The sequence below is a fragment of the Dama dama genome, chromosome 13 (genome assembly GCF_033118175.1).
Source record: "Dama dama isolate Ldn47 chromosome 13, ASM3311817v1, whole genome shotgun sequence".
NCBI lineage: Eukaryota > Metazoa > Chordata > Mammalia > Artiodactyla > Cervidae > Dama > Dama dama.
In genome coordinates this window covers 50,092,610-50,118,780 of record NC_083693.1, presented here as the reverse complement: position 1 = coordinate 50,118,780, position 26,171 = coordinate 50,092,610, and the positions used below count along the sequence as shown (strand labels likewise).

At 37.5% G+C, this 26,171-nt stretch overlaps 1 protein-coding gene across 2 annotated transcripts in view; it reads right to left on the bottom strand.

Moving 5' to 3' along the window:
- The window catches only part of NUBPL (NUBP iron-sulfur cluster assembly factor, mitochondrial), a 225,792-nt gene extending 201,328 nt beyond the window's left edge, over positions 1-24,464 (bottom strand). For both annotated transcript variants that reach the window (XM_061159141.1, XM_061159142.1), the window contains exons 1-3: positions 24,328-24,464; positions 23,611-23,758; positions 19,841-19,875 (exon numbers count right to left, since the gene is read on the bottom strand). In XM_061159141.1, the coding sequence (XP_061015124.1) occupies positions 19,841-19,875; positions 23,611-23,758; positions 24,328-24,435 (291 nt within the window). In that variant the 5' untranslated portion in view covers positions 24,436-24,464. The remainder of the gene's footprint in view (positions 1-19,840; positions 19,876-23,610; positions 23,759-24,327) is intronic.
- Between the last annotated feature and the right edge of the window lie 1,707 nt (positions 24,465-26,171).

Sequence of the window (26,171 nt, the reverse complement as noted above, 5' to 3'; positions counted from 1 at the left end):
CATCCCCCAAAAAAGAAAGGCAAGAAGGGGAAATTGTTGTCTGAGGAGGCTTTACTCCTCAATTGCTAAGGAAAGAAGAGAAGTGAAAAGCAGGGGAGAAAGGGAAAGATAGAACCAACTGAATGCACAGTTCCTTGCTATTGCAAGGAGAGATAAGGTCTTCTTCAACAAACAGTGCAAAGAAGTAGAGGAAAACAATAGAATGGGAAAGACTAGAGATCACTTCAAGAAAACTGGAGATACCAAGGGAATAGTTCATGTAAAGAGGAGCACAATAAACAACAGAAATGGCAAGGACCTAACAGAAACAGAAGAGATTAAGAAGAAGTGACAAGAACAGACAGAAGAACTATACACAAAAGGTCTTAATGACCTGAATAATCATAATGATGTGGTCACTCACCTAGAGCCAGATATCCTAAGTGTTAAGTCAACTGGGCCTTAGGAAACATTACTGCATACAAAGCTAGTGCAGGTGATGGAATACCAGCTGAGCTGTTTAAAATCATAAAAGATGATGCTGTTAAACTGCTGCATTCAATATGTCAGCAAATCTGGAAAACTCAGCAGTGGCCACCGGAAAAGATCAGTTTTCATTCCAATCCTAAAGAAGGGCAATGCCAAAGAATGTTCAAATTACCATATAGCTGCACTCAAGTTGCATGCTAGTAAGGTAATGCTCAAAATCCTTCAAGTTAGGCTTCAGCAGTACATGAACTGAAAACTTCCAGATGCACAAGCTGGATTTAGAAAAGGCAGAAGAACCAGAAATCAAACTGAATATTTGTTGGATCATAGAGAAGGCAAGGGAATTCCAATAAAACATCTACTTCTGCTACAACGACTATGCTAAAGCCTTTGTGTAGATCACAACAAACTGTGGAAAATTTACCAGACCACCTTACCTGTCTCCTGAGAAACCTGTATGCAGGTCAAGAACATGGTACAACTGCCTGGTTCCAAATTGGGAAAGGAGTTAAAACAAGGCTGTATACCATCACCCTGTTTATTTAACTTATATGCAGAGTACATCAGGTAAAATTCCAAGCTGGATGAAGCATAAGCTGCAATGAAGATTGCTGGGAGAAATATCAACAACCTCAGATATGCAGATATGATACCACTCTAATGGCAGAAACTGAAGAGGAACTAAAGAGCCTCTTGACAACAATGAAAGAGGAGAATGAAAAAGCTGGCTTAAAACTCAACATTCAGAGAACAAGATGGCAGAGGAGTAGGTGTACGTAGAGTACAACTCTCTCCATGGATACATCAGGAATACATCTTCAGACACAGAAGTGCACGCAGAATACCAGCTGAGAGCAGAAAGGAGTAACTGACCAGAGGAAATGAGTATATAGAACCACGCAAAATTCAATAGGATAAAGGAACTAGGTGGAAAAACAGGGAGCATTAGTAGGACTGGATGGTGGGGGAACTGAAGCAGGGGACCAATCCCCGTTTTGGGGCAATCGTTTGAGTCAGAGGTGGAGAAGGAAACAGCAACCAACAATAGTATTCTTGCCTAGAGAATCCTGTGGACAGAGGAGCCTGATGGGCTGCCATCTATGGGGTCGCACAGAGTCAGACACGACTGAAGCGACTTTGCATGCATGCATGCATTGGAGAAGGAAATGGCAACCCGCTCCAGTATTCCTGCCTAGAGAATCCCAGGGACTGAACAATAGAGAGGCTGGCCCATCAAACACCTGATGGGCTGTACTAAAGAGCAGGATCCCACCCAGGGTGCTCCTTTAAGTAACTGATGCACCCAACCACAGAGTAGGACCCCACCCAGGGTGCCCCAAATGTGCCTGGAAGGAGACTCTGACAGGGCCATGACTCCTACGGCGGAGGCAGTCCGTGTCCCTGCACACTTGGCGCCGCCAGGGTCCCTGCAAGCCAAGCAGCTGCGCCGCCTTCACGCTCAACTCTCCCTGGGGCAGAGCTGCCAGAGGCAAAAAAAGTCTTGCGCCTATGCATGCAGGGTCACTTCAGTAGTGTCTGACTTTCCAACCCTGTAGACTGTGGCCTTTTCTTTTTCTTTCACCCTCTGCTGTAGCTGTCAATTTTACTGGCACTATGAAATCTAAGCTTTTGGGCTTTTTTTTCTCAGTCACATTTTTTATTGTTGTTATAAACCTCTGCCTCTACATTTGGCTTTTGCAGTTCTGTGGAGTTTTCCTTTTTTTAAATTTAATTTTTAATTTTTTAACCTATTATATTTTTCCTACATTTATTCCTTTGTTTGCCTTTCCTACTGTTCTTTTCCCCTTGCAGTTAATCTTTACTATATATAAATCTTCTTCATCTACGTCTGTTTAACTATACATATCTATTCTTTCTTTTCTTTCCTTTCCACTCAACATATTTGTTAGTTTTATTTTCATTGCTTTATTCCCCACTTGGCATCTTGCTTTAGTTTTGTTTTCCAGTTTGTGCTTTAGTTAGTTTTGTTCTTAGTGTGTAAATATAATTTTTTTATTTCCTTTGTTTGCTGGGTCAATCTACTGTACTTTATTTTTGTTGGACTGTTTTGACTTTGCTCATGGGTGTATATATATGTGTGTATATTCCATTATTTTAATTATTATTTGCCTGATTTTGTAACTGCCATTTGTCTGGGGTTCATCTTTTGTTTCTTGTTTATGGATATTTGTTTTAATCTCACTTAAATGCCATAACAAACCACTTGTGGAATCTTCATTCCTGACCAGAGATCAAGCCCTGAGCCTTTGGAGTGGGAGCACTGACTCCAAGACCCCAGACTACCAGAGAACTAACCCTAGGGAGTATCAAACAGTGAGAACTCACACAAAGGAAACCGGCACCACCCAACCACCAGTAGCACCCTGTGCAGGATGCCTCATCTAAACAACAAACAAAACAAAAATACAAACCCAGTCATCAGCAGACAGGAATACCCCCTCACTCAGCCTTGCCCATCAGATGAAAACAAACAAATAAACAAAAACTCAGCACAAATCTTACCCTATATAAAGCTTACACAAACCACTGGATCAACCTTAGGAGGGCAGAAACCAAAAGGAAGAAAGAATTCAACCCTGAAGCCTGGGAAAAGGAGACCTCAAACACAATAAGTCAAAAAAAAAAAAAAAAAAAAATGAAAAGGCAGAGAAATACTACACAAATGAAGGAACAAACTAGAAACACAGAAGTCCAAATAAATGAAGAGGAAATAGGCAAACCACCTGAAAAAGAATTCAGAATAAAAATAGTAAAGATGATCAAAGACCTTGAAAAAAAATGGAGAAAATGCAAGCATCAATTAACAAAGACCTAGAAGAATTAAAGAATAAACATACAGAGAAGAAAAACACAATTACTGAAATTAAAAATACTCTAGAAGGAATCAATAGCAGAATATCTGAAGCAGAAGAATGAATCAGTGAGCTGGAAGCGCTAACTCACTGGAAAAGATCCTGATGCTGGGAAAGACAGAAGGCAGGAGGAGAAGGGGGCAACAGAGGAAGAGATGGTTGGATGGCATCACCAACTCAATGAACATGAATTTGAGCAAATTCTAGGAGATAGTGAAGGACAGGGAAGCCTGGCCTACAGCAGTCCATGGGGTCACAAAGAGTCAGACACAACTTAGCGACCAAATAACAATAGAAACAGAAAGTAAATTAACAGTTGCCTAAGGCTGGAGTACAGAAGGAGATTGAAGAATATGGCTAAGACATATAGGGTTTCTTTTGGGGTAATGAAAATGTTATAAAACTGATAGATATACTAGTCTGTGAATATATTAAGAGCCAGTGAATTGTACACTTAAAATAGATAAACTGTATCTATTTGTATGTGAATCTAACTGTATGTAACTGTATGTGAACCATATCTCAAAACCATTAAAAAAAGAAATGTTCAGACCCCAGTAAGTTATAACAATTAATAAGCCTTAAGCAAAGATATTGATTACTTATTAGTAGGTAAAAGAGTATAGACTAAAAGGTGCACTTCTGTCTTGACCAAAAGTTGACTGGATATTTTGGATACATTTGCTGATACTTCACAATCAGGAACAATTCTACTATATATAAAACTTGACAATGTGCACGTTATTTTTCAAAGGCATCAGGAAAATGTATCTGACATCAACTCAGTTGTACAATAAAGAAGTCTGGGATGGAGGGCACCCCTGACTTCTTCATCTCCTCTCTTGTATCCAATCCATCATCAAGACCTACCAATTTTACTTTCTTCTCCATTTCCACTGCTAAAATCTGATTCTAAGACATCGCCCATGTTCTGCTACTTAGGTTACCATGATAGCCTGAATTGGTCTCTTGGGCCCATTCTAACATCTCTACCATTCTTCATGCAACAGTGAAATAATGTTTAAGCAAATCTGAACATTTCTATCCCCTGCTTATAACTGCTTCCCACTGCCCTTAGGATAAATTCTAAACTTCTAAAATCCTTGACATGGTCTCCAAGGCTGCTATTCTCCCTCTCATACTGACTGCCACCTCACTGGCCTTTTTTACATTCGCCCACCTCTCCGTGTTCCTTTCAATTTAGGGTTTTCTGGCACAAAGGTCCTTGCTCTCCAGGAGTTTTCATTCTAATGGGGGTGACGGGGTAGGGGAGTTGGAGAAGGAGACACGAAGGAAGAAGAAAAGTTAAGAATTTGGGGCAATAACAGTTATTAAACTGGAAAAAAAAAAAAAAGAACAGAGTACTGAGAAAGACAGCAATGGTGGCTGTTGGAAAGAAGATGTAACCGCTGTTACTCCCTCAGGGAAGTCTTCCCTGAGCCCTCAGATTAGGATCAGCACCCTGTTACATGCTTTCCTGACAACAGGATTTCTCCTTTGCAGTACTTAGCACAGACGTAAATAAACAACTTGAACTGTCTTATTCACCACTCTATTCAAAATGCCTACCATAGTGTCTGACATAAAGCAGACAGTTAACCACACTTTAAAGGAATGCCTTGGGTTCTCCAGTTTCACAACATGAATCATAAAACCACAGACCATGTGATGTAATCAGTTAACCTAGCCAACTATGCCAGAACCAAAACCAAGAGTTACCAAGAAAAACCAGAGCTTGCCCTGCAAGCTTCAGCAACACCCACTCTGCTGCCTTCAGTTTACTATTGCCTATGTTACAGTCCCTGCAGTCTCAGAAGATACACACTTAAACAACATCTGGCTTCCATCTTCTCTATATAATCAAGTATAAAAATAAAGCATCATTTATATTATCACAATCATTTCCATGGCAAATATGAAAATGTCAGAGCCCTAATTCAAGGACCCCAAGTATAAGTACCAGCTTTGCAGGGAATTCTGTCAAAGGCGGATGTTACTCAAGTTCCAATTATAGGACTTGTTTCCAGGCAAGTCTCTTCTTTCCTGAATTCAATTTCCTCCTTTAAAAATGACATTTCAGGGGCATTCCCTGGAGGTACAGGGTTAGGACTCTGAGCTTCCACTGCACAGGGCACAGGTTTGATTCCTGGTCAGGGAACTAAAATTCCACAAGCTGCATGGAGTGGCCAAAAAATAAATAAATAAATACTTTCTGTAAAAGAAATGACATTTCAGGGACTCCCCTGGTGGTCCAGTGGTTAAGACTGCACTTCCACTGCAAGAAGCATGGGTTCAATCCCTGGTCAGGGAACTATTAACAAGATCCTGGGTGGCACAGTCAAAATAGTTTTAAAAAGACATATCACAGACTCTTAAATTTCCCTTTTTCTTTTGAGTACTTATAACAATCTTTAGTCCTTTTTTCTCCATTACGAAAACAATTTCTACTACCAAACTACTTTTGCAAAGACCTGATGCTCAAAACAGGTATTATTTATCACTATAACCTGGGGAAAAAAATTTTTTTAAGTATTCACAAGCTCTGTGGTGTGACCACTGCAAATACAAAATTGGGAGCTAATTAAGCTCAATCATTCTCGTTAAATGGAGGAAAACAAGTAATATGTAGATTTGGCCCTTGAGTATTTGGTCAAATGCCTATGAACCATAGTGTTTAGGGGAATTCTAGCCCAGTATTGTTGCAAACATCCCTCTTATTTCACATATGTCCTCCACCACCATCTCATCCCACCAGAGTGGTCTGATCCTTCCTTTGAAACTTAATCCTCTGTAAAAGAATAGAGACCAGTGGTCTAACTGAAAAACAGTCTGTTTAAAAAAAAAAAAAGTACACAAATTTCCCCCAAAACATCCTTTGCCTGGATGAATGCCACCCTTAGTCACACACAGCTGGCGTCTGCTCACTAAAATACTCTGTTCATAAACAAGCCCCCTCTATCCTATTATCACTGGCATCTATTAATTTTCAAATTGTCCCTACCATGATAGAATTTCTATGCTATGTAGCTTTTGGAAATTAACCATTCTAGTCAGTACCCAATTCATCCTGACATGATTTTTTTTTTTTAATTCCTTAGAGAACTTCTAAAAGAACGAAGCTTTCCACTATTTTAAGCCAAAGAAAGTATGGGGAATTGGCTAATAAAGTAACAAGTAGACAATTGCCTAAAACCAATGTGCTATACCAATTAGAACATTTAAAACCAATGTCTTTTTTTTAATCTCTCTACGGGTTTAGCAACTTGGACAAGTCTTAAAATACATGCATTCCATTATCACAATCTTAAAAATGTACTACTTGATATAAGACCATTTTCCCAAATCCCAAGTTTCAGTTCGGGATGACGAAATAGTTCGAGTGATGGGTTTGGGACCTAAGTACTTAAATAACACTACCTCTACCACCAAGGGCGTACCTGGTAGCTCAGCTGGTAAAGAATTCACATGCAGTTCAGGAGACCCTGGTTCAATTCCTGAGTTGGGAAGATCCGTTAGAGAAGGGATAGGCTACCCACTTCAATATTTTTGGGTTACCCTGGTGGCTCAGATGGTAAAGAATCAGCCTACAGTGAGGGAGATCTGGGTTCAATCCCTAAGTTGGGAAGATCCCCTGGAGGAGGGCATAGCAAACCACTCCAGTATTCTTGCTTGGAGAATCCCCATGGACAGAGGAGCCTGGCGGGCTGCAGTCTGTGAGGTCGCAAAGAGTTGGACACCACTGAGTGACTAAGAACAGCACATAGCCACCACCAAGGCAGAAGACAGTGCAAGCTATCATCTTTAGCCTAAACTCCTGCAACTGCTACTAGCAAGTCTCTCTGCTTTCATTCTTACTCCCCTACAGTCTATGCTCTACAATGCAGCTGCATCCTTCTAAAAAGTAAATAAGATCATGTCACTGCCCTGGTTTAAAAATTTACATTGTACTCAGAAAAAAAGTTCTGAGTTCCACCATGGCTTATAAGGCTGCATGATGTGGCCCTGCCAACCTCTCCCCTGGTCCACTCTAGTCACACTGGCCTTCCTGGTATTCTTTAAACAATCCGAGTGGAGTCCACGTCAGGGCTTCTGTTCTTCCCCAGGCCCAGTTTTTCAAATTACTTAGGTCTCTGCTCTGACATCTTTAGACAGTCCCTTCCTGACAACCCAATCTAAAAACAGCACCTCCCATCACTTTCTATTTCCTTACACTGCTTTATTATCTTTCATAACTCTTGCTACTACCTAAAAGTATATATTTATTTATTGTATCTCTTCCACCAGACCGTAAACTCCTTTAAAACAGGAATGTGAACTTTTTTATCATTGTATCTCCAGGACCCAGAAAAGTACTCAGTACATAAGTACTTAGTAAGTACTTGAATGAATGAATCAAAGTATCTCTATCTGTAGAAGCACTGAGTATTTTCATTTCTTACAGATAGACTTTATTGAACTTTAAAGGAAATCATGTTATTTGAAATAACCAAGAGGAACCTCAACAATCCAAGTTTCCATTTTTACCTTTTCAGAGTCTGACCTTGAAAACAAAATAAACCTTTGAATATGGAAAAATGCAGGCAGTGTGGCTCACAACACAAAACTCTATTAGTGTAAATTTCACCTCAATTTCTAAAATTAACTATTTATAAAATACTTTGAACACAATGCTGCAAAGCAACTATAGCCAATAAAAATTAATTTAAAAAATAAGTAAAAATTTTAAAAGGCTCTTCTATCAGCATAAGGCAAATCCCCATTGTCTCTGCTCAGATCATCCTCCTCTGTTCACCAGTTTCCCACTGAGGAAACAGAAGAGCCTGTCAAAGCTCAGACTTCTAAGGATTACCATAAATATAAAGTTCTCCCTAACTTTAGCTACAAACTGGTCATTTCAGAAGATGTGCTATTAGATGTCTATAATACCTGAATCCTTAATTATCTTAATTGCTCACAGATGCCTTTAACTTGTCCATCTCTGTACAACATAAACCATATTTCACTTGGCAACGGTATAATACACATGACTTAAAATCTATGTCAAGTCCCTCTCCATCACTAAGCAGTAAATGGAAATTCAGCATTTGTTATTCTATTGCATATATAAGCACAGAGGCCAAAAGACAAAATCACAAACCAATGGAATTATGCCCATCCAAAATGAGAATTTTCATTAATGTTTCTTGGCCAGAATAGTCTTCAGCTGCACAGAATGTTTTAAATAGCCTAATAAAAATAGGATACAGATACCCTTTTCTCTCTTAGTAAGCTGTATTTTTAATAATTTTTAAAGAAAATACATATGTGGGGAATAGGATTACATTTGCTGGTCATCTTTTATTTAAGTCACCCCAAATAGCCCAAAGGATAGGACTAGATAGAGCTTTGGTCAGTTTCCATGGTGACTGACAAAGAGCCCCATCACATTCCAGATAACATTCCAGCACAAATTTGAGAGCAAGGCTGTTCCAGGGTTTGGAGAAACCATGTGTGTCTTATCTTACTCAGGAAAAATCTAAACATAGAGCAACCGTATCTCCATGCAGGGCATGGAAACTGCTTTCCAAGATTACCTGAGTACTTTCTCTCTTTAATTTAAGAATGTTACATTGTTTAAAAGCCACAAGTAATAAACCAACTTGTCATGTATTGCTCTTACAAAATCCTAGCTTGTTATCTGTCCTGACGGTGATAAAATCATCTTTTAAAGAAACAGTAGGATAGAGTTCTTCCTTCCAGCTCAGCTGAAAAATAGGTGGTTACTGTACTTTATCACTCACTCAAGCAGAACATGCTGCCTGCTCTCATAAATGGCCATTTCAGACTTTTATAGACATACAAAGGAGACTTATGTCCTTTTGGAGGACAACAGAGAAAGATTTTCTGAAGAAGCTTCTTAAGAATAATAGCTAAAGAAGTATTTAAAACAGCAATCCATTTTCTGTAAAATTTGTTGATGTGGTTAATTTGGCAAGGCATTTGAGAGATGAAGGAGGAAGTAAGGACACAGTAAGAGGTTCAAGCTTGTAATTATTTTGTCTTATTACACCAACAATAAATAAAGCCTCTTTAAAAGTTTTTTTCGCTTTCATCTGAATGCCCATTGACCCATTTCTGCACAGCAGTGCTGACCCCAGCCCTTTCACACACTGCAGCTGCCAAAAGTGAACTATCACATGTTCCTGACCAAAAAGAAATAGGCTGGAACAAAATCTGTAACGTGAACTATTTCCAGGCCAAAACTGAAACTTTAAAATGCTACAAATGAAAACAATACTATTCTGGTTTCAACTTTATTCTCACAGGCTTTAATCTTATCAAAGCTTCTTTTAAATCTAATCCTTGCTCACTTTCCTAAATTCTGGCACACAATGATATTTCAAGTATAAGGTTTTTGGTTTTGTTGTATATGATTTAACTGAAATAAACTGTTGACACACAGAATGTAAACTCCCTAACTTCAAAGCTTCTCTGAGCATAACTCTCCCAAGACAAATATGACTCCTTGGTAATTTTATAGACATTTTAGAAAGTCCAGTAACTCATTCAAATCTTTAGAGAATTCTACTAAAGTGAAATTTGTTTTCAGTCACCTAGAAGCATTTACTGAGTATATAATAGGACAGGCAATAGTAGCAGATAATTTAAGATACAGTCCCTGACCTTGTGAAAGTTATGGTCATTCTAATGGCAGGAGATAACTGTATGAACCAATGAGGAAGAAGTGATGTTGACATTATGTGAAGCCACTAAAAAGGCTTCAGAGAGGAAGGAGGTTTAGAAGAGGAATAAAACTGCCAACATGAGACCTGAAGAACGAAAGGAACTGGGCAAAGAAAACAAGGAAGACAGCTAATGCAAAGGAGCAGCTGAGCAGTCAACCACACAGTGGGAATTTAGGTAGACACAACCTGTAAGAAACTGCCTGCAGTGCCAAGAGGCCTGGGTTCGATCCCTGGGTCAGAAAGATCCCCTGGAGAGGGAAATGGCAAACCACTCCTGTACTCTTGCCTGGGAAATCCCATGGACTGAGAGCCTGGTAGGCTACAGTCCACGGGATCACGAGAGTCGGACACGACTTAGTGACTAAACCACCACCACCAACCTTTAAGAGGAAGTTAAGCAATTTGGACATAGACCTGTATGCAGTAAGAACTATCCTACAGACAATGTAAGGAATCACTATTTAATTCAAGGTGGGAGAGACAATAAAGACTAATTAAGAGGTTATGAAAACTCCTAAGTGAAAGGTAATAAAAGTCTTACTTCTGTTCATGATAATGGAGAAAAGGAGATACTTCCAAATTTAAAAAGGCCAGCACTTACGAACAGATATATAAAAGTGGAGTGGGATTGGAGAAATGAAAGACAGGATAATATCAAGGTTTCTACATATGACACCAATAGATGTGGTGTGATATTTTTAAAACATGGCCACATATTTACTAGTACCCCACCCATTATGAAGTGAGGTCTATGCCTCCTCCCCCTTGAATCCGGGAAGCACATGAGTACTTCAGTCCAGAACCCAGCCTGACGACCAAGACTAGGTCACAAAAGGCCATACACCTTCCTCCTCACTCACTGGGGCGTTAACTCTCAAAGCTCTGAGCCATTATATAAGAAGTCCAACTGCAATGAGGCTGCCACACTGCGATGAAGCCCTTGTGATAACGGAAAGGCCAGGTAAAGGTACTCCAATCAACAATCCCAGCTAAGCTCAGCCTTCAGATCATCCCAGTCCAAGGACCAAGCATATGAATGAAGAGTCCCAGATAATTTCAGTCTGCAGTCATTTGAATCTTCCCTGGTGAAGCCCCAAATGTTGTAGAACAGGACAAGCCACCCCACCTACGTTTTAGGCAGATTTTTGTCCCATAGAAAAAGTAAAGTGAAGTTGCTCAGTCGTGTCCAAATCTTTGCAACCCCAAGGACTGTAGACCACCAGTCTACAGTCTGGTGTCCATGGGATTTTCCAGGCAAGAGTACTAGAGTGAGTTGCCATTTCCTTCTCCAGAAGATCTTCCCAACCCAGGGACTGAACCTGTGTCTCCGGCATTGTAGGCAGACGCTTTACCATCTGAGCCACCAGGGAAGTCCTGTCCCATAGAAACCATGAGCAAAATAAAATAGTCATTGCTTTATATAACTAAGTTTAGGGTGGTTTGTTATACATCAATAGAAAACTGACATAAGTAATGGTAGCATATGAATGAATTATCAAAGAATACAGGAACAGGAGGTTTAGGTGAGGAAGAATATTATGGTAGTTCCATTTCAATGATTTAAATCTGACAGATCTGTAGAACACCAAATGGAGATGTTGAACAAACTACTTGAAAATAAAGGTCTGGATTTTTAAAGAGAGACAGATGACAAAGAAGCAGTATATAAAGACAAAGGGAAGGCATGTAAGTATAAGGGAGAAAAATGTTAAAATACAGGAATGGAGCAATATGAAAAGTTAGAGAGGAAACAGAAAGGGTTGGAGAAAGACAGAAGAATCAAGATAGAATGATAAAAAAAAAGTCAAATAAATAAAGATTCTCTAACACGTGAGCCACTGTGGTCAGCAGTATCAAATGTAGCAAGGTAGCAAGTAGAATCAAGCAATTTGGAAAGAGAGTATATATTTGGCAGAGAGCTGATAACTATAAGAGGAAATTCAACAGCATAGTAATAAGTCAAATTCCAGAAGTTGAGAAATAAATGAGAATTGGGTAAACCAACACAGCAGGTGCAGACAACTCTCTCAAGTATGGCTATAAATGGAAAGTCAGAGGGGGCAGAGCTTGAGGGGACCCAGGGGCTAAAGAAGACCTGCTGATTCATTCACTCACCCAAGAAATACACATTTATACTTTTCAATGTGTGTGAGTGAGATAAGGAGCTCTCTAGACCAAAGGGAAGGAATGAGTAAAGATAAACTGAAGATAACCAAAAGGAATGTATGAGTCAAATCCTAGAAGAGGCAGAAAATGAAGGATCAAGAATCCAGGTAGAGGTATCGGGTCTGAAATCTCTTTCCCTGAGGAAGGAGAGGAAGGTAGTCACGATGATCACAGAAAGATACAGATGATAGAGGGAGAGGCAAACAAGTTACCAAGGAAAAGTCCAGTTTTCAAGTTGAATAGGAGGCAAGATCACATGCTAGGAGGGAAGAAATGTGAAATGTGACAGACAGATTGAAAATGGGAAAGATTTGGAAGAGCATCTGTGGCAAATGAGAAGAGAATTAGACCAGAGACAAGTCAAAAAGCATCTAGTCACACAGAGATCCTGGCTCCAACTGAAATAGCAATCTCCCAAACAGGCACTCAGGCTGTAAATTAACTAAGATGTGGACAGCGGTAGGGCTTTTTCAGCTCTGAATTCCCATGTCAAGCACAGAACCTAGGAGATGACAGGCCCTCAACACAAGTTTTTATTAAAGAATGAATGAACAAACCTATATATGAAGGAATAAGACAAAAGTACTCTGCTAAGGTTAGTCACTCACTTATGTCCGACTCTTTGCGACTTCATGGAGTGCAGCCCACCAGGCTCCTCTGTCCATGGGGATTCTCTAGGCAAGAATACTGGAGTGGGTTGCCATGCCCTCCTCCAGTGGATCTTCTCAACCCAGGGATTGAACAGGTCTCCCACACTGCAGATGGATTCTTTACCAGCTGAGCTACCAGGGAAGACAAAAGTGCTTCACTGGAAATCTATTCATTCTTTTCATTGATTATAAACTGATAATCCCCTATGAAAGTAATATGTATGGATATGTGTAGTGATAACAATTATCAAATATTTGTAAGAAAGTCATTATAAATTTATTTATAACTACTAAAATAAATATATTTCTTATCCTAAAACAAATTTTTAGTTTTAATTAAGATTTTTGCTTTAGTTACAAATAGATCTTCTGAGTCTCTCCTCAGTAAATGTCAAAATGTGAATTCAAATTCACTTCAAAAACACTCTTCTTGCCAAGAATTACTTTTGAATTGAAGAACAAAAAGGAGGAAAAATGATTTTGCAATTGCTCCTTCTGGATCTCTTGTCCGAGTTCACTCTCCAGCTTTAAAATATCTATACTTTGAACACGAAAAGTGCACCCTTCCTCCAAAATGGCTAACCATTAACAAAACAAAATATTTTTATAAGAAATGTGCATGTTGTATATACTACCAAGCAATGATTTAAAAAAATTAAGAACAGGTTGCTTTAACATACTGTAATTTCTTTACAACACTGGCATTAAAGAGAAGATAATCCCCAATATTAGCTAAGTAGTATACATCAGGATTTCCTATGAATTGTGAAAAAGTTTCATTCATATTTAATCCAAATTCACATTATAACTAACATTATAGTTAATGTGTCCAGGCTGGCATTTAGAATACTAGAACAGCTAATGCTCTGATTGGCATTTACTGTATGCCAGACCACGGGGTTGCAAAGAGTCAGAGGCAACTCAGTGGCAACAACAATGTGCCAGACTGTGCTAAGTGCAGCATATGTATTATCTCCTTTAATACCCACAGCCTTAAGAGGTAGGTACATGCAAAAGTTATACAGGTTGCAAGAAGCAGAGCCAGAATCAAGCCCAGGTCTATTTGCCACCAAAAAGCTGGACTGTTAACTGCTATATACATAACTATTAATGAAGAAAAGCATAGTGTTTTAAGTGACACTACATATCATGTTCTGTTTCCAAGATCAATGAACTTTTCAAAAACCAAAACCTAAATCTTGAACTAAAACTTCCCAGTTTTTCCCAACATAATCACAGAACTTCAAAGACTTAAGACAATCTTAATTATGTTTAAGTGCCTCTCATAGTAATTTTGTGAAATAGAGCAGTACAGCTGCAAAGAATAAGTGTGAAGACATTATGTAATCTTGGGGAAAAAATAAATATTTTGAGATAAAAAATCAATGGAAAAAAAATAACCAAAGAAACACAAACTCTTTGAAGATTATACTGCTTCCTGTTCCATCTTTCAGTCCAATTAAAATTCTACTTAATGATTCATTGTAGCAATGGAAAATAAGTAAAAACTTAAAATAAGTTTTTGTTAAAATAGTCAAGTAAGTAAAATGCATATCAATTTTTATTTTGAGACATTACTTGCAAAAAAATTTTATTTAGTTACAATACTAAGAAGTAATTTAAAGCTTACTATGTATCAGCCATTGTGCTAAGCATTTCACATTATCCCATTTAGATTTCAATTTCATTTGCTCGGGGGGAAAAGGGCATAATTTAGCATTAAACAAATGATAGATAGCTTATCCAACACTTAGAATCTACATATGTGAAATATATTAGTATATATATTCACAACCACTCTTCACTTAACGTGTTCCACTGTCATTACCAACATTTACCAGAGCCTACTATATACCATCACTGGACTAGAGACTGAGAATTTTAAAAAAGGGAATAAGGCCAAGATCCTTGGCCCAAAAAGGTTCCTAAACTAGCATAGAAGTTAAACAAGGAAACAGATCTCTAAAATAATATGGGAAGTACTAGTCCCATCATCAAAGCATCATAGCAGAGAAAATAAACAGCTGGAATCACCTCATGAAAGATCCATAATAAAGGTCTGAAAAAGATATGGCATTAAGGAATGAAATGAGAAGACATACTCCAGAAAGCTTTGAGTGGTAGAAGCAGCAGGAACAGGTATCTGATTTGGAGGTGGGAGGGAATCACATGACTGTCACAGGACAAAGACAATTACAAGAAAGCAAAGTTTGGTTTTATACATGTTGAGCCTGAATGTCTGTAAAGCACTCAAGTGGGCATCTACAGTAGGTGAGGCAGGCAGGTCTGGCACCCGGAGAGATACCTAGGTTGCTGATGCATTTAGAATCCAGGGCACATGGGTAGTCACTGGGGTAGTGGGAAAAGATGAGATTACTGGACAGTATAAAATGAGAAGAGAGCCAAGTAGAATGATGGAGCACACTATCATTTAAGAATCAGGAAAAGAATAGTGTGCAGGCCACTAAGCCACAACAAGCCCTCCCATCCCGCACCATTCCTCAAAAGACAATGCAAAACAAACCTTTGCACTTATATACTATGAAACCCATCTATACACTCGATTCATCCATGTAGCAAACATTTGTTGTCTATTTCCTAAGTATAGCCAAGAATGAAGACAACACAGTTCTGAATCATAAGAATCTAGCTATCATAGGAGTAGTATAACAAATAGGCTAAGGGCACAGGATCTTTCAAACCTGGCTCTGCCATTTACTTCCTGGGTGAGCTTGGGCAAAATATTTAGCCTCCAGCTGCTTCTGCTTCTTATGTACAACAGGGACCATAACAGTATCTATTCCCATATGGTTGCTATGAAGAATAAATGAATTAAGAAACATATCATGAGGAACAGTGCTTGACATATAACAAATGTTCGATAAATGTTATTTTTATTATTTGCTATATAAAATTACCAGAATGGTTACATGGGTACATAATAGTAACAGTAAATAGTGCTACTGGATTTCACAAAATGGAAGAAAGACATTCACTGGGACTGAATTCAGGGAGCATGTCACTAAGTACCTCTCAGGGCAGGCTGGCTCATACAGTGCCTCAGTGTGAATCAGAATACAGTCTGTGGGTACACATGAAAAGGAGGATGCCCTGGATGTCTATCATAACTCAATTCCCTTGAGAAGTACTCTAGGGGCAGGATATAACCAGCACAAGCCATGCATGGCAGCCTGGAGGAGAGGACCTATAAAGCTGAAGAAAAAGTAAAGAACACTCCAGTAGAAACACAGAAGAAACACTGTAAGTTATTAAGAACATAATATCAATATAGTCAAGCCCAAACTGGCAACAGCAAGCAACCCAGACTTGCCAGAGCACAGGGACCATTTGGAAGAGCTGAAGATAAACCCAGAAAGGTGGATAGGAGCCAGATTATAGAAGATCTTGAAGCTCACCAAAGGCATTCTGGAGTGACTCTGAGCAGGGTTAAATGGGGTTCCAATGGTGCTCAAGTAAGAATAATCTGGCATTATGTACTGAATGGATTTGTACTTGGGCAGGTAAGAGGTGCTTGCAGCAGTCTGCTAGTCTGGGAGGTCCTTAAAGGCAGGGACTGTATTTCATGCAATTCTATATTCTCCAAAGTAGCAAAGTTCTTGGGGAAGGGTAGGCACTCTGTAACTGTTTGAGGTATACATGAATGAATGAACCAAAAAGAAGTAATATGAGGCTTAATTAGAGTGGGAACAGTGAAAAGAGAAAGATACATACTGGAAAAATATTGCAGAGACAAAAAAGGACATTTGCTGGCTGATGAAATGTGACAAGGATAGGCGGAATCAATAAAGACTGTAAAACTGATAAATACTAAGTGTACTGCATTATAGGTTTCTGTGAAAGGCAAATATAATTATGTTAACAAAAATGCTCTATGAAAAAAAGATGGCTTTTCTCTGAAATAAAAGCTAGTTGTCTTGGACAGAAACACTATTATATTTGACCTTGGACACAGTTCATCATTTTAAGACATTTATCTTCCTCTTGTCTTCACTAGATTATAAAACCTTTAAGAGTGCACAGTGTGCCTACTCTGAAACAAATTAATGATAAAACCTTATTAAGTGTTGCTTTAAGCACATTTTCTCACTCACAGAAGAAATGATTACTGAACTGAAATGATTACCATCACCAAAATAGACACACACATACACAAAAAGACATATATACACTTATGTAATTATATATACACACACAAAACAGTTTTGTTAATGCAGTCTTCGTAGGCATGTTTACTTTTCTTTATATACCCATACTCATGGTGTCTGACAGTGAGTGTTAGAGGGGCTCACTAAATGTCTGTTGAACTAAAATGAACTGAAGTAAACTGGTTTAGGAACATCACAGAGCTCATCACTGGTTTCTGGTGACCTTTACCTTCCTCTCTCCAGTTTCAGTGCTTCTCTGTTCACTAAATTTATACTGTGGAAGAATGAGATCCACAATAAAAGCAATTAAGAAGATAGAAACCAGAAAGACTGAAATATATGATTGGTAATATGTATAATCACTGTTGTGCCAGAAAATGTTTAACAGTGGCCCAGGGTGAGGTGGGAAGTCTAACTTTCAGTATTTGTCAATTTTCATTAAATACTCCCACCATGGCCTATTTTGAGCTAACAACAGGATATCAACTGCAAAATTCTTGCAAATTTGACAATCAGTTCTCACAACTAGCATGAGCCAGCTCCAATATACCACAGGATTGAATATTTAAAATGCATGGTACACATGACAGGATCCCAAATTCTGCCCTGTCACACTATCTTCTACATCCCCAAAGGAAAGTACAAAAGGCAAAGAAAAGGCAGGGAAAATTCACACCCTACTCCTATAAGGCTTTTATTTCCATCTATAAAGTAGTCTTCTTTTGAACTGGCAAATGATCCAGCTCAGAAATTTTCTTGTGCCTTGGCCAGTGACAACCAAACTGTCTTGACCACGTTCCCCACTTGGTGAAAAATGTTCAAGTATACAACTTCAATACATGTTAATATATCTGTTGACTTTATTAGAGCCACTATACTAATTTACTATAAATTATAAAGTGTATACAAAAAACATAAATTTTAAAAGATAAAAATTCATACAAATAAAGAAAAATTCCACATCCCAATGACTATCTTACATATCCCCTGGGGTTTATATAATCCTGTTTATAGAGATTATTAAGACCAACATTGTAAGTAAAATGAATAACTTCCTGGATCTGTTTCCTCTAGGCCAACAAATAAGTCTTATTAGATCTTCCCACTGTGATGCTGAAAAAGGACAACCCAAGGAAGAAAGGAGAAAACAGTTAGCAAGGTCTTGGGCAAAGTTGGCTTAAAGGGTAAGCAGGTCAGAGACACCTCTTACAACACAAGCTCCATGGAATTAAGACTCCATGGGAATGAATCAGGGTATAACCAGCCCTCCCTAATTTAAGAAAGATGGGGTCCTTTCTTCAAGGTAACTAAGTGCTTTAATAAAAAGTATTCTTTAAAAAGTAGTACTGGCTTTTATTTCAATAAAGTTGCCTAACCATACAGAGTATCTCTCTTCCATTCCAAATTCGCATTGAAACAAACAAACAAAAAAGTTTTAAACTAAATTAAAAACAATCACACAAGAAAACAAAAAGGGTGCATTAGCAATTTAGAGTTCTAAAAAATTCTAGATGCATGGTTCTCAAACTTTAGCATGAATCAAAATCATCTAGAGGACTGGTTAAAACACAAACTGTAGGACTCCACCTTGAGAGTTTCTGATTTAGTAGGTCTGGGGCTCAAGATTTTATGTGTTTAACAAGTTCCCAGGTGATGCTCATTCTGCTGGTTAGAGGACCACATTATAAGAACAACCATGCTAAGTAAATAGAGATCATTAAACGGAAAGTTTTAATCCTAATTAGCATCTTCAGAGAGACTCAAACTGATGGTACAACCAATTTTTTAAGTGATCAGGAAAAGCAACTGCAAAATAGGGAAACAGTTCTGAAAAACTAGAAAAAATATAATTTCCAAATTAAAAATAAAAATAAAAAGGGCTAAATAACAACCACAACCTAATATAGCAGTGTGGAAAATAGCGTAAGACATCTTTCAAAACACAGAGCAAAAAACAAAGAGATGGAAAATATGAGAGAAAAATTCACAAGCATAAACAGTCAATATCTACCTAACAGATTTCTGGAGAGAGAACAAGCACATCACAAAAAATAATCAATGAGGAAATCTTCCCTAAGCTGAAAAAGACTCAAGCCTTGTACTGCTTGCCCAATTTCCAAACAGGTAAAAAAAAAAAAATGTAATGCCAACAACCAGACACGTATCTGTGACATTTCTAAACTTAAAAGACATAAAGGAAACTCATAAAAGCCTTAAGGGGAAAAACACAGGTTATTACAAAGCACTATGAATCAGACTATCATCAGACACCTTATTAGCATGCTAGAAGAAAATGGAAAGCTGTTTTCAAGGTTCAGAGAGTAAATTATTGTGAACCTAGAATTCTACATCTAGTCAAACTAGCAAATATGAAGGTAAAATAAAGACACTTTTGGAAATTTAAGGACTAAGAAAACTGACCTCCTGTATAAGTTTCCTACTTTTACTGTAAAAAATTATCACAGAAATTCAAATGGGTTTCAATGAGCTAGAATTTAGGTGCTGACACGATGCCATACCTTTGGGAGGCTCTAAGGAAAAAAAACATTTCTTGCCTTCCCTAACTTCTAGAGGCTACCTGAATTCCTTGACCAACAATCCCCTTCCATTTTCATCACCATTATTAAATGTAACCAGTACTTACGGCAGATTTTTTTAGCCCCTTAAAGACATGCAAGTAACTAGAGCTACGATATACAGCCCCTGATAGAGTAAATGGAAAACATCAGTATGCTCTAAATCACTGACTTAAAAATGTTAATAAATTAGCAGTTCTATTAATAAATACCTACCGAATCATTCGCTGCTAGAGCAAGTGCAAGGTTCACTGTAAGAAACAAAAAAGTAATTAAACTTAGTAACTTTCCTTCTACCAGAATTCATTTTGCCTTTTAATATTTTCAATGTAATAACCAAAGCAAATAAAATTTTAATATAAATCCTTTATTAAAAAAATAAACAAGGACATGGAGAGACTATAGAAAGTAAAAAAGACAAAAAGGAAAGTAAATTTCAGCATAAGCAATAGATGCCTATCTCAAAACTTTAAATAATCCCTTTATCACTTGTTACAACTGTGTTTAAATAATATATTAAATGTTTTATTCTCGGCCTTTTGGCTAAGATCAAGTGTAAATAATATATTAAATGTTTTAATCATATTAATGTATATATTATTCAATTATTTTCAAAAAATACTTTGCAGAAAAATTACTTTTTAATAAATAAAAATGGAGCTGATCCTATTGTTTTTTAAAAATAAATGCTGGTAATACAGGAATTCCAAATAATCTAACTCACAAATACCTACATAAATGAAAGCTTGGACCAGTGAGAAGAGGGAAGGGAAAAAGGTAAAAAGGTAAGACAGTGAAACATTTTCTCAAAAGTGCCTACTAATAGTGAATCTCAGACAGAAACGGGGAAAGCAGTAGGCCCCAAAACCACCATTAACCTAGCAAGAGAGATATGCTACATCTGAGATGAGAAAGAGGTCCAAAAGGAATACATTCCCAAACTAATAAACAGACCCTCATACTGTGGATCACAATTCCTTACCGGACAATGTTCTAGATGATGCCGATACTGTTTCTTTTGAAGTATTTAAGAACACAAACTCTCAAGGCAGACCTGGTTCAAACCCCAGTGTCCCCACTCTGTGTTTTATAATCTTGAGTATTTTTACCCCCAAATATGTTTCCTCCTCGATAAAATGAGGTCCTATTTCATAACTGTTGTGAGAATCAAATCAAATTCTAAGTGTAAAGTACTCAGCCTAGGGAATGGCACTTGACAATTCATTATTAAATCATTATTAATATTTAATATTTGATTTAATCATTAAATCATAAATTATAAAATAATTCTGAATTTCAGGTATGCTGTAGGTTAAACATAATCCAACTCTGAGGTTGAGAAATTCATTTCGATGTGAGGATCTTTCTCCATTTACACAACAGAATCTAAGAGCATGTCTGCATCAATCAAATGTCCTCACTCTAATCCAAAATATTTCTAGCACACATATTCAGATGGGAAATATTTTGAGATACTTTGGAATTGGAATAAATATGTATAAGGGAAAGAAATATAATGCCGACAGAGTTACGTAGAAATAATCTATTTCTAAAGCAGAGAGAGCAGTTATGAAAAAGTATAGATCAATTATTTGAGATAGATGGTATGGTGCTAACAAAGATGAAAAGCAAGGAAGGGATGCTTACTAAAGCACATATATGTCACACATTGAACATTTTCTCATATACTTTCCTGTCTAAATGCTGCCACAGCCCATGGCATTAGAAGATCTTATAACCAAAAACAATAAATAAATTTGTTTTAAACAAGTGCTAGCCTACAGATTTGACAAATTATATTGCACAAAACCCAAAGAACTTGTGGCTATTATCATGAAAACACCTTCCATCTTTAACCAATCCAAGTAAACACAGAGCTATTTTTTTGGAAACCTTAATTTTCTTTTTTTTTTTTCTTTTATTTATTTATTTTTTCAGTGGGTTTTGTCATACATTGATATGAATCAGCCATAGATTTACACGTATTCCCCATCCCGATCCCCGCTCCCACCTCCCTCTCCACCCGATTCCTCTGGGTCTTCCCAGTGCACCAGGCCCGAGCACTTGTCTCATGCATCCCACCTGGGCTAGTGATCTGTGGAAACCTTAATTTTCAAAACACAAGTAGAGATGGATTCTAGAATTGAAAACTAAGAGCTTCCAAATTTTAAAAACAAAATATTAAATAGATAGATTGTACGTCCTTAGGAAAGAAAGCAAGAGTGTGTAGGATACAGCATAAATTCACTAAGAACAATCACTAACCATTTTTAATAACAATATGGTATCTATCAAATAGTATAGTGGGAGCCTATCATAACTACAATACTTGTTAAATCTTAATTTCTTCAAAATATCTGAAAAACTCTTCCATGATACATTCAGGTCAAAATGGGGAGGGGGGGAGGGGGAACTAAGCTAATAACACTATATAGTTGGATCTATAGCTGGTTATACAACTATAGAACTGCTATATCCAGGAATTACCAAATATGGCTTTGAGTCAAGACACAGGATCGCTAGTGAAAGTCACAGAACTCTGTACCTGACCCTTTTTATTTCAAAATGTCATTGGTTTCAAAGGACTTAAGTAATTTTAAGGTACCTATATGCCCCAAACTTAGATTGATATCTGAGAAAAAAAAAAACTTTACAGATCTTAGGGAGGAGATGCAAGATGGAGTAGGGAATTAAGAGGTACAAACTACTATTATAAAATAAATAAGCTACCAGGATATATTATACAACACAAGGATTAGATCCAGTATTTTATAATCACCGTAAATGGAATATAATCTTTAAAAATTGTGAACTATGCCATTTACCTGGAACTTACATAATACTGTACATCAGCTACACTTCAATTTGAAAAAATGCAGAAATTTGAGTTAAAAGCTGAAAATAAATACATGAATATATACAAGATCTTAACAGTGAGGAACTATGTCAAAACTAACAAAATGAAATATAATAAGGATAGTTATTTTTTTAATCAACTGCAAAAAGGATAGATTGGGTAAGATCTGAATTAAGCCATTCCTATTAAAATGACTGAAAATTTTAAGTGATGCAACAAACCTTGAGAGATTTATGACTTCAAATTGATAATACAAGTTGCTTCTGTTGAACTGGAAGAAGGGGAGCTACCTTTTTACATTATTATACTGAAATTTTTTTTTTAGAAATAAAAGGTTTCTTTTGAAAAAAATTGGGAATACCTGTTCATTAGTCCTGGATGGTACCTCTTAACATTTCTAGTGGGACTTCTTTTATGGGTTCTGAAAGCAGCATTTCAGTCACAGTGAAATCTATAATCAACTTGCAAACTCCACCAAAAAAAAAAATCTCTGTTCCAGTATTAATATAAAGATCTAAAGATTACATGTTTTAAATAATTAAAAGATTTTCAAATATTAGATCTATTTTGACTTTATAAATGCTGAAAAACTGTTATGATTAAATGAAAACAGGTCACAATAATGTAAACAATCTCACTGCAACTACTTAGCTAAATATACACTGAAAAAGACTAGAAAAGAATGCAAATAAAACAAATAAATTTAGTATTTAAAAAACAGAAATAAATTTAGTATTAAACTTACTAAATGTTTTAAAAATAATAACAACAACCAAACATTGAGTACTTCTATGTAGGAGACAGGGGGCTAAGTGGTTAACTTGTTTAATTTGCATGACCACTCTATGAAAAAGATTATCATCACTGTCACTTTACAGTTAAGTAAACTGAAGATCTGATGGGCAACCTGACTACCTTTTCCTCAGTTAAGGAGTCAAAGACCTGGCAACATATCTAGTTCTGCCTAACTCCAAAATCTAAGCCCTCAATTACTACCAACTCCTCATACTAAGGAATCAGCTATTAGAAACTTCACAAATACTTTTTCAAGATCAAAACTATAATTTTAATATTGTGCACTTGCCAGTTAGCCTAAAATTCTACTCAAAATGAGAATATTCTATAATACCTGCTGTAGTAGACTTTCCAACTCCACCCTTTCCAGAAGCCACAACTATAACTTGTTTAACACCTTCTATCGGTTTCTGCTTCGGAAGTCCTCGAGACATGATTTGTGATCTTCTTTGTTTTAGGGTCTCACTCTCAGCGCCAGAGAACTTGAGAAGAAGAAGAAAAAACAGTTTCAAAATAAGCTATCTCCATTATTAACGCGGTTAAACAATTCGGTATTTGCGATTAACAGGGCTTTCTTTTCTACTTTAATTCTGCTCATTTCCATTAGTTAGGCCTTTAGTGTTATTTACAAATACCTGTTGATCACAACTGCAGAGACACATTGTTTAAGTTGAAATTTATTTGCCAGGCGTTAAAAATGGAAAGTAAGTAATCTCCCTTTTTACGGAGTTAAATCCCCCACGTGTTTTCCTTCTCTTTAACCTATTTTCTAAATAAACTTAACACTAAGAAAGCATATGCAAGTCACACATCCATGTTCTAACGGTCTATTTCACATCCCTCTGTGCCTCGCCCTGGTCCTGCTGGGGGCCTGCCTGGAAACTGGGCACATCAGACAACTGGGGTCTCACTGAGCAGGGGAGGGGGCCCAAGAGGGACTGAAGTGAGTCCTTGGCAAGAGGCAACTGCAGCGCACCTGCAGAGAACCTGCAGCCCTGGCGCCCCAGATCTCCGACCCGCCCGCCTCCACCTGCCCTGCAGCACCACGGACCTGGCGCCGACAAATCAACAGTCGGCTTCCCCCAAGCGGGACACAGGCCCCGCCGCAGCGCCGAAGCGACACTCCACTAGACACCAGCAAACGCAGCCAAACCCCCATGACGCGGAATACTGCCTGAAGCCCAAGCCGGAAACCGTCGCGTCTGGCGCGGAGTGATGACGTCACGTAGCAACGCTCGGCTTCCATTCCCTAGCGATTAGCCTCTGAGTTTCTTTAGCCCAGGAACATAACTTGTCGTTGTCTCATCTGTAGCCAGGTACAAACATTTTGTAGCGTTTTACCAAATGTCTGTGAAATATTTTCACGTATGTCCTCCGATTTGCTCCTCACAGAAGTTCTGGAGTATGTAGGTAGGAGACTCTTACTAAGATCCTGTTTTCGTAGATACGAAAACTGAGACTTTGAAAGTTTAGAAAACTGACTAAGAAGTAGGGAGTGGTGGAAGTTAAAAATGACTCCAGGTGTTCTCACAGCGCAGAATATAGTCACTTAAACACTGCCACTATTAAGGATTTCTTTTCTCCTGAGTGATCTATAGTAATAGTCTCTTTTGTGTTGGTTTTTACTGCTGTGTGCTGGTAATTCTCTGAAAGAGAAGTCAGGGTGCTTTGCTAGGCTCGGAAAAGTTTAGCTAAATTAAAAAAAACAGGTCTAATGAAGCAAATTTCACTCAAGAAGCAACTTGAGTGAGACAAAGCTTGAAGGAGGAGATGGAATTTATCCTGGTAAAAGGAAGGATGTATCCATACAGTCAAAGCAGATGAGAGTGAAGGAAATCACTTTAGGAAAGAAAGCTGCAAAGCTGATACAAAAACCCAACAAAAATAAAAATAAATGAAAAAAAAAAAACCCAACAAAAGGATCATTTAGGGTGTAGGGTGATTTACCCTCACATATACCCCATATTTTCTATGGTTGAGTTTTGTTTCATTTGCTTTCTATCTGTAGAAAGTTTATTGTATAATCATTCAGTTTATTTTACTCTGATCTTTAATTTCCTTAGTTTTAATGCAGCTGTAGCATAGCAACCTCAAAGAATTATTCTAAGAATTAAATCAGATATTACCGGGAAAAAATCCATTCAATTTAGAAGGTGCTGAAAAAAATTCAGTTCCTTGCTTTTTCTTCCCCAGTCTCAAACTTTGTTACTTCCTTCAGTCTTCTTTATCTCACATTAAGTTTAACACTCCTAGGTTACTGTTTTATATCACTTTCTTATTTTATTATTTGTGATATGTTTTTATGGTTAATTTTCTCAATTTTTAAATTTGTATCTGCTCAATTTTTATAAATTATAAGCCAAAAGAATACAGTTAAGGAGAAATAGCTGTCAGAATAATTCATTTACTAAACAAGAAATGCTGAATATCTGTTTCTCTCCAGGTAACTTTGTAAGTTCTTCCAGACTTCTCCCAGATTCATTCATTTAACAAATATTTATTGAGCAACAAATATGCACCAAGCACTACCCTAATCTTAGGGTTTTCAAAACTAAACTATACTTCATCTTCCTACTCAAAGACTTTACAATCCAATGCAAGAGACAGAATAAGTTGACATACAATTACAGCATGGTTTGATAAGCATAAGAGAAAATCACTGAGTGATACAAAAGTATAAAGGAGGAGTACCAAATTCAATCAGGAAAGGCCTCTGAATAGGGTAACATCTAAGTCGAATCCTGACTATGGGTAATGTGTAGGAGTCTGCGGGATAATGACTACAGGGTTATTGTGCAGAGGAAAGAAATAAATTGTTATGAACTGCAAATAATCTGTGTGGCTTGAGGATAGACATGAGGTACAAGACTGAAAGAGATGAGGCTAGGGGTTGGT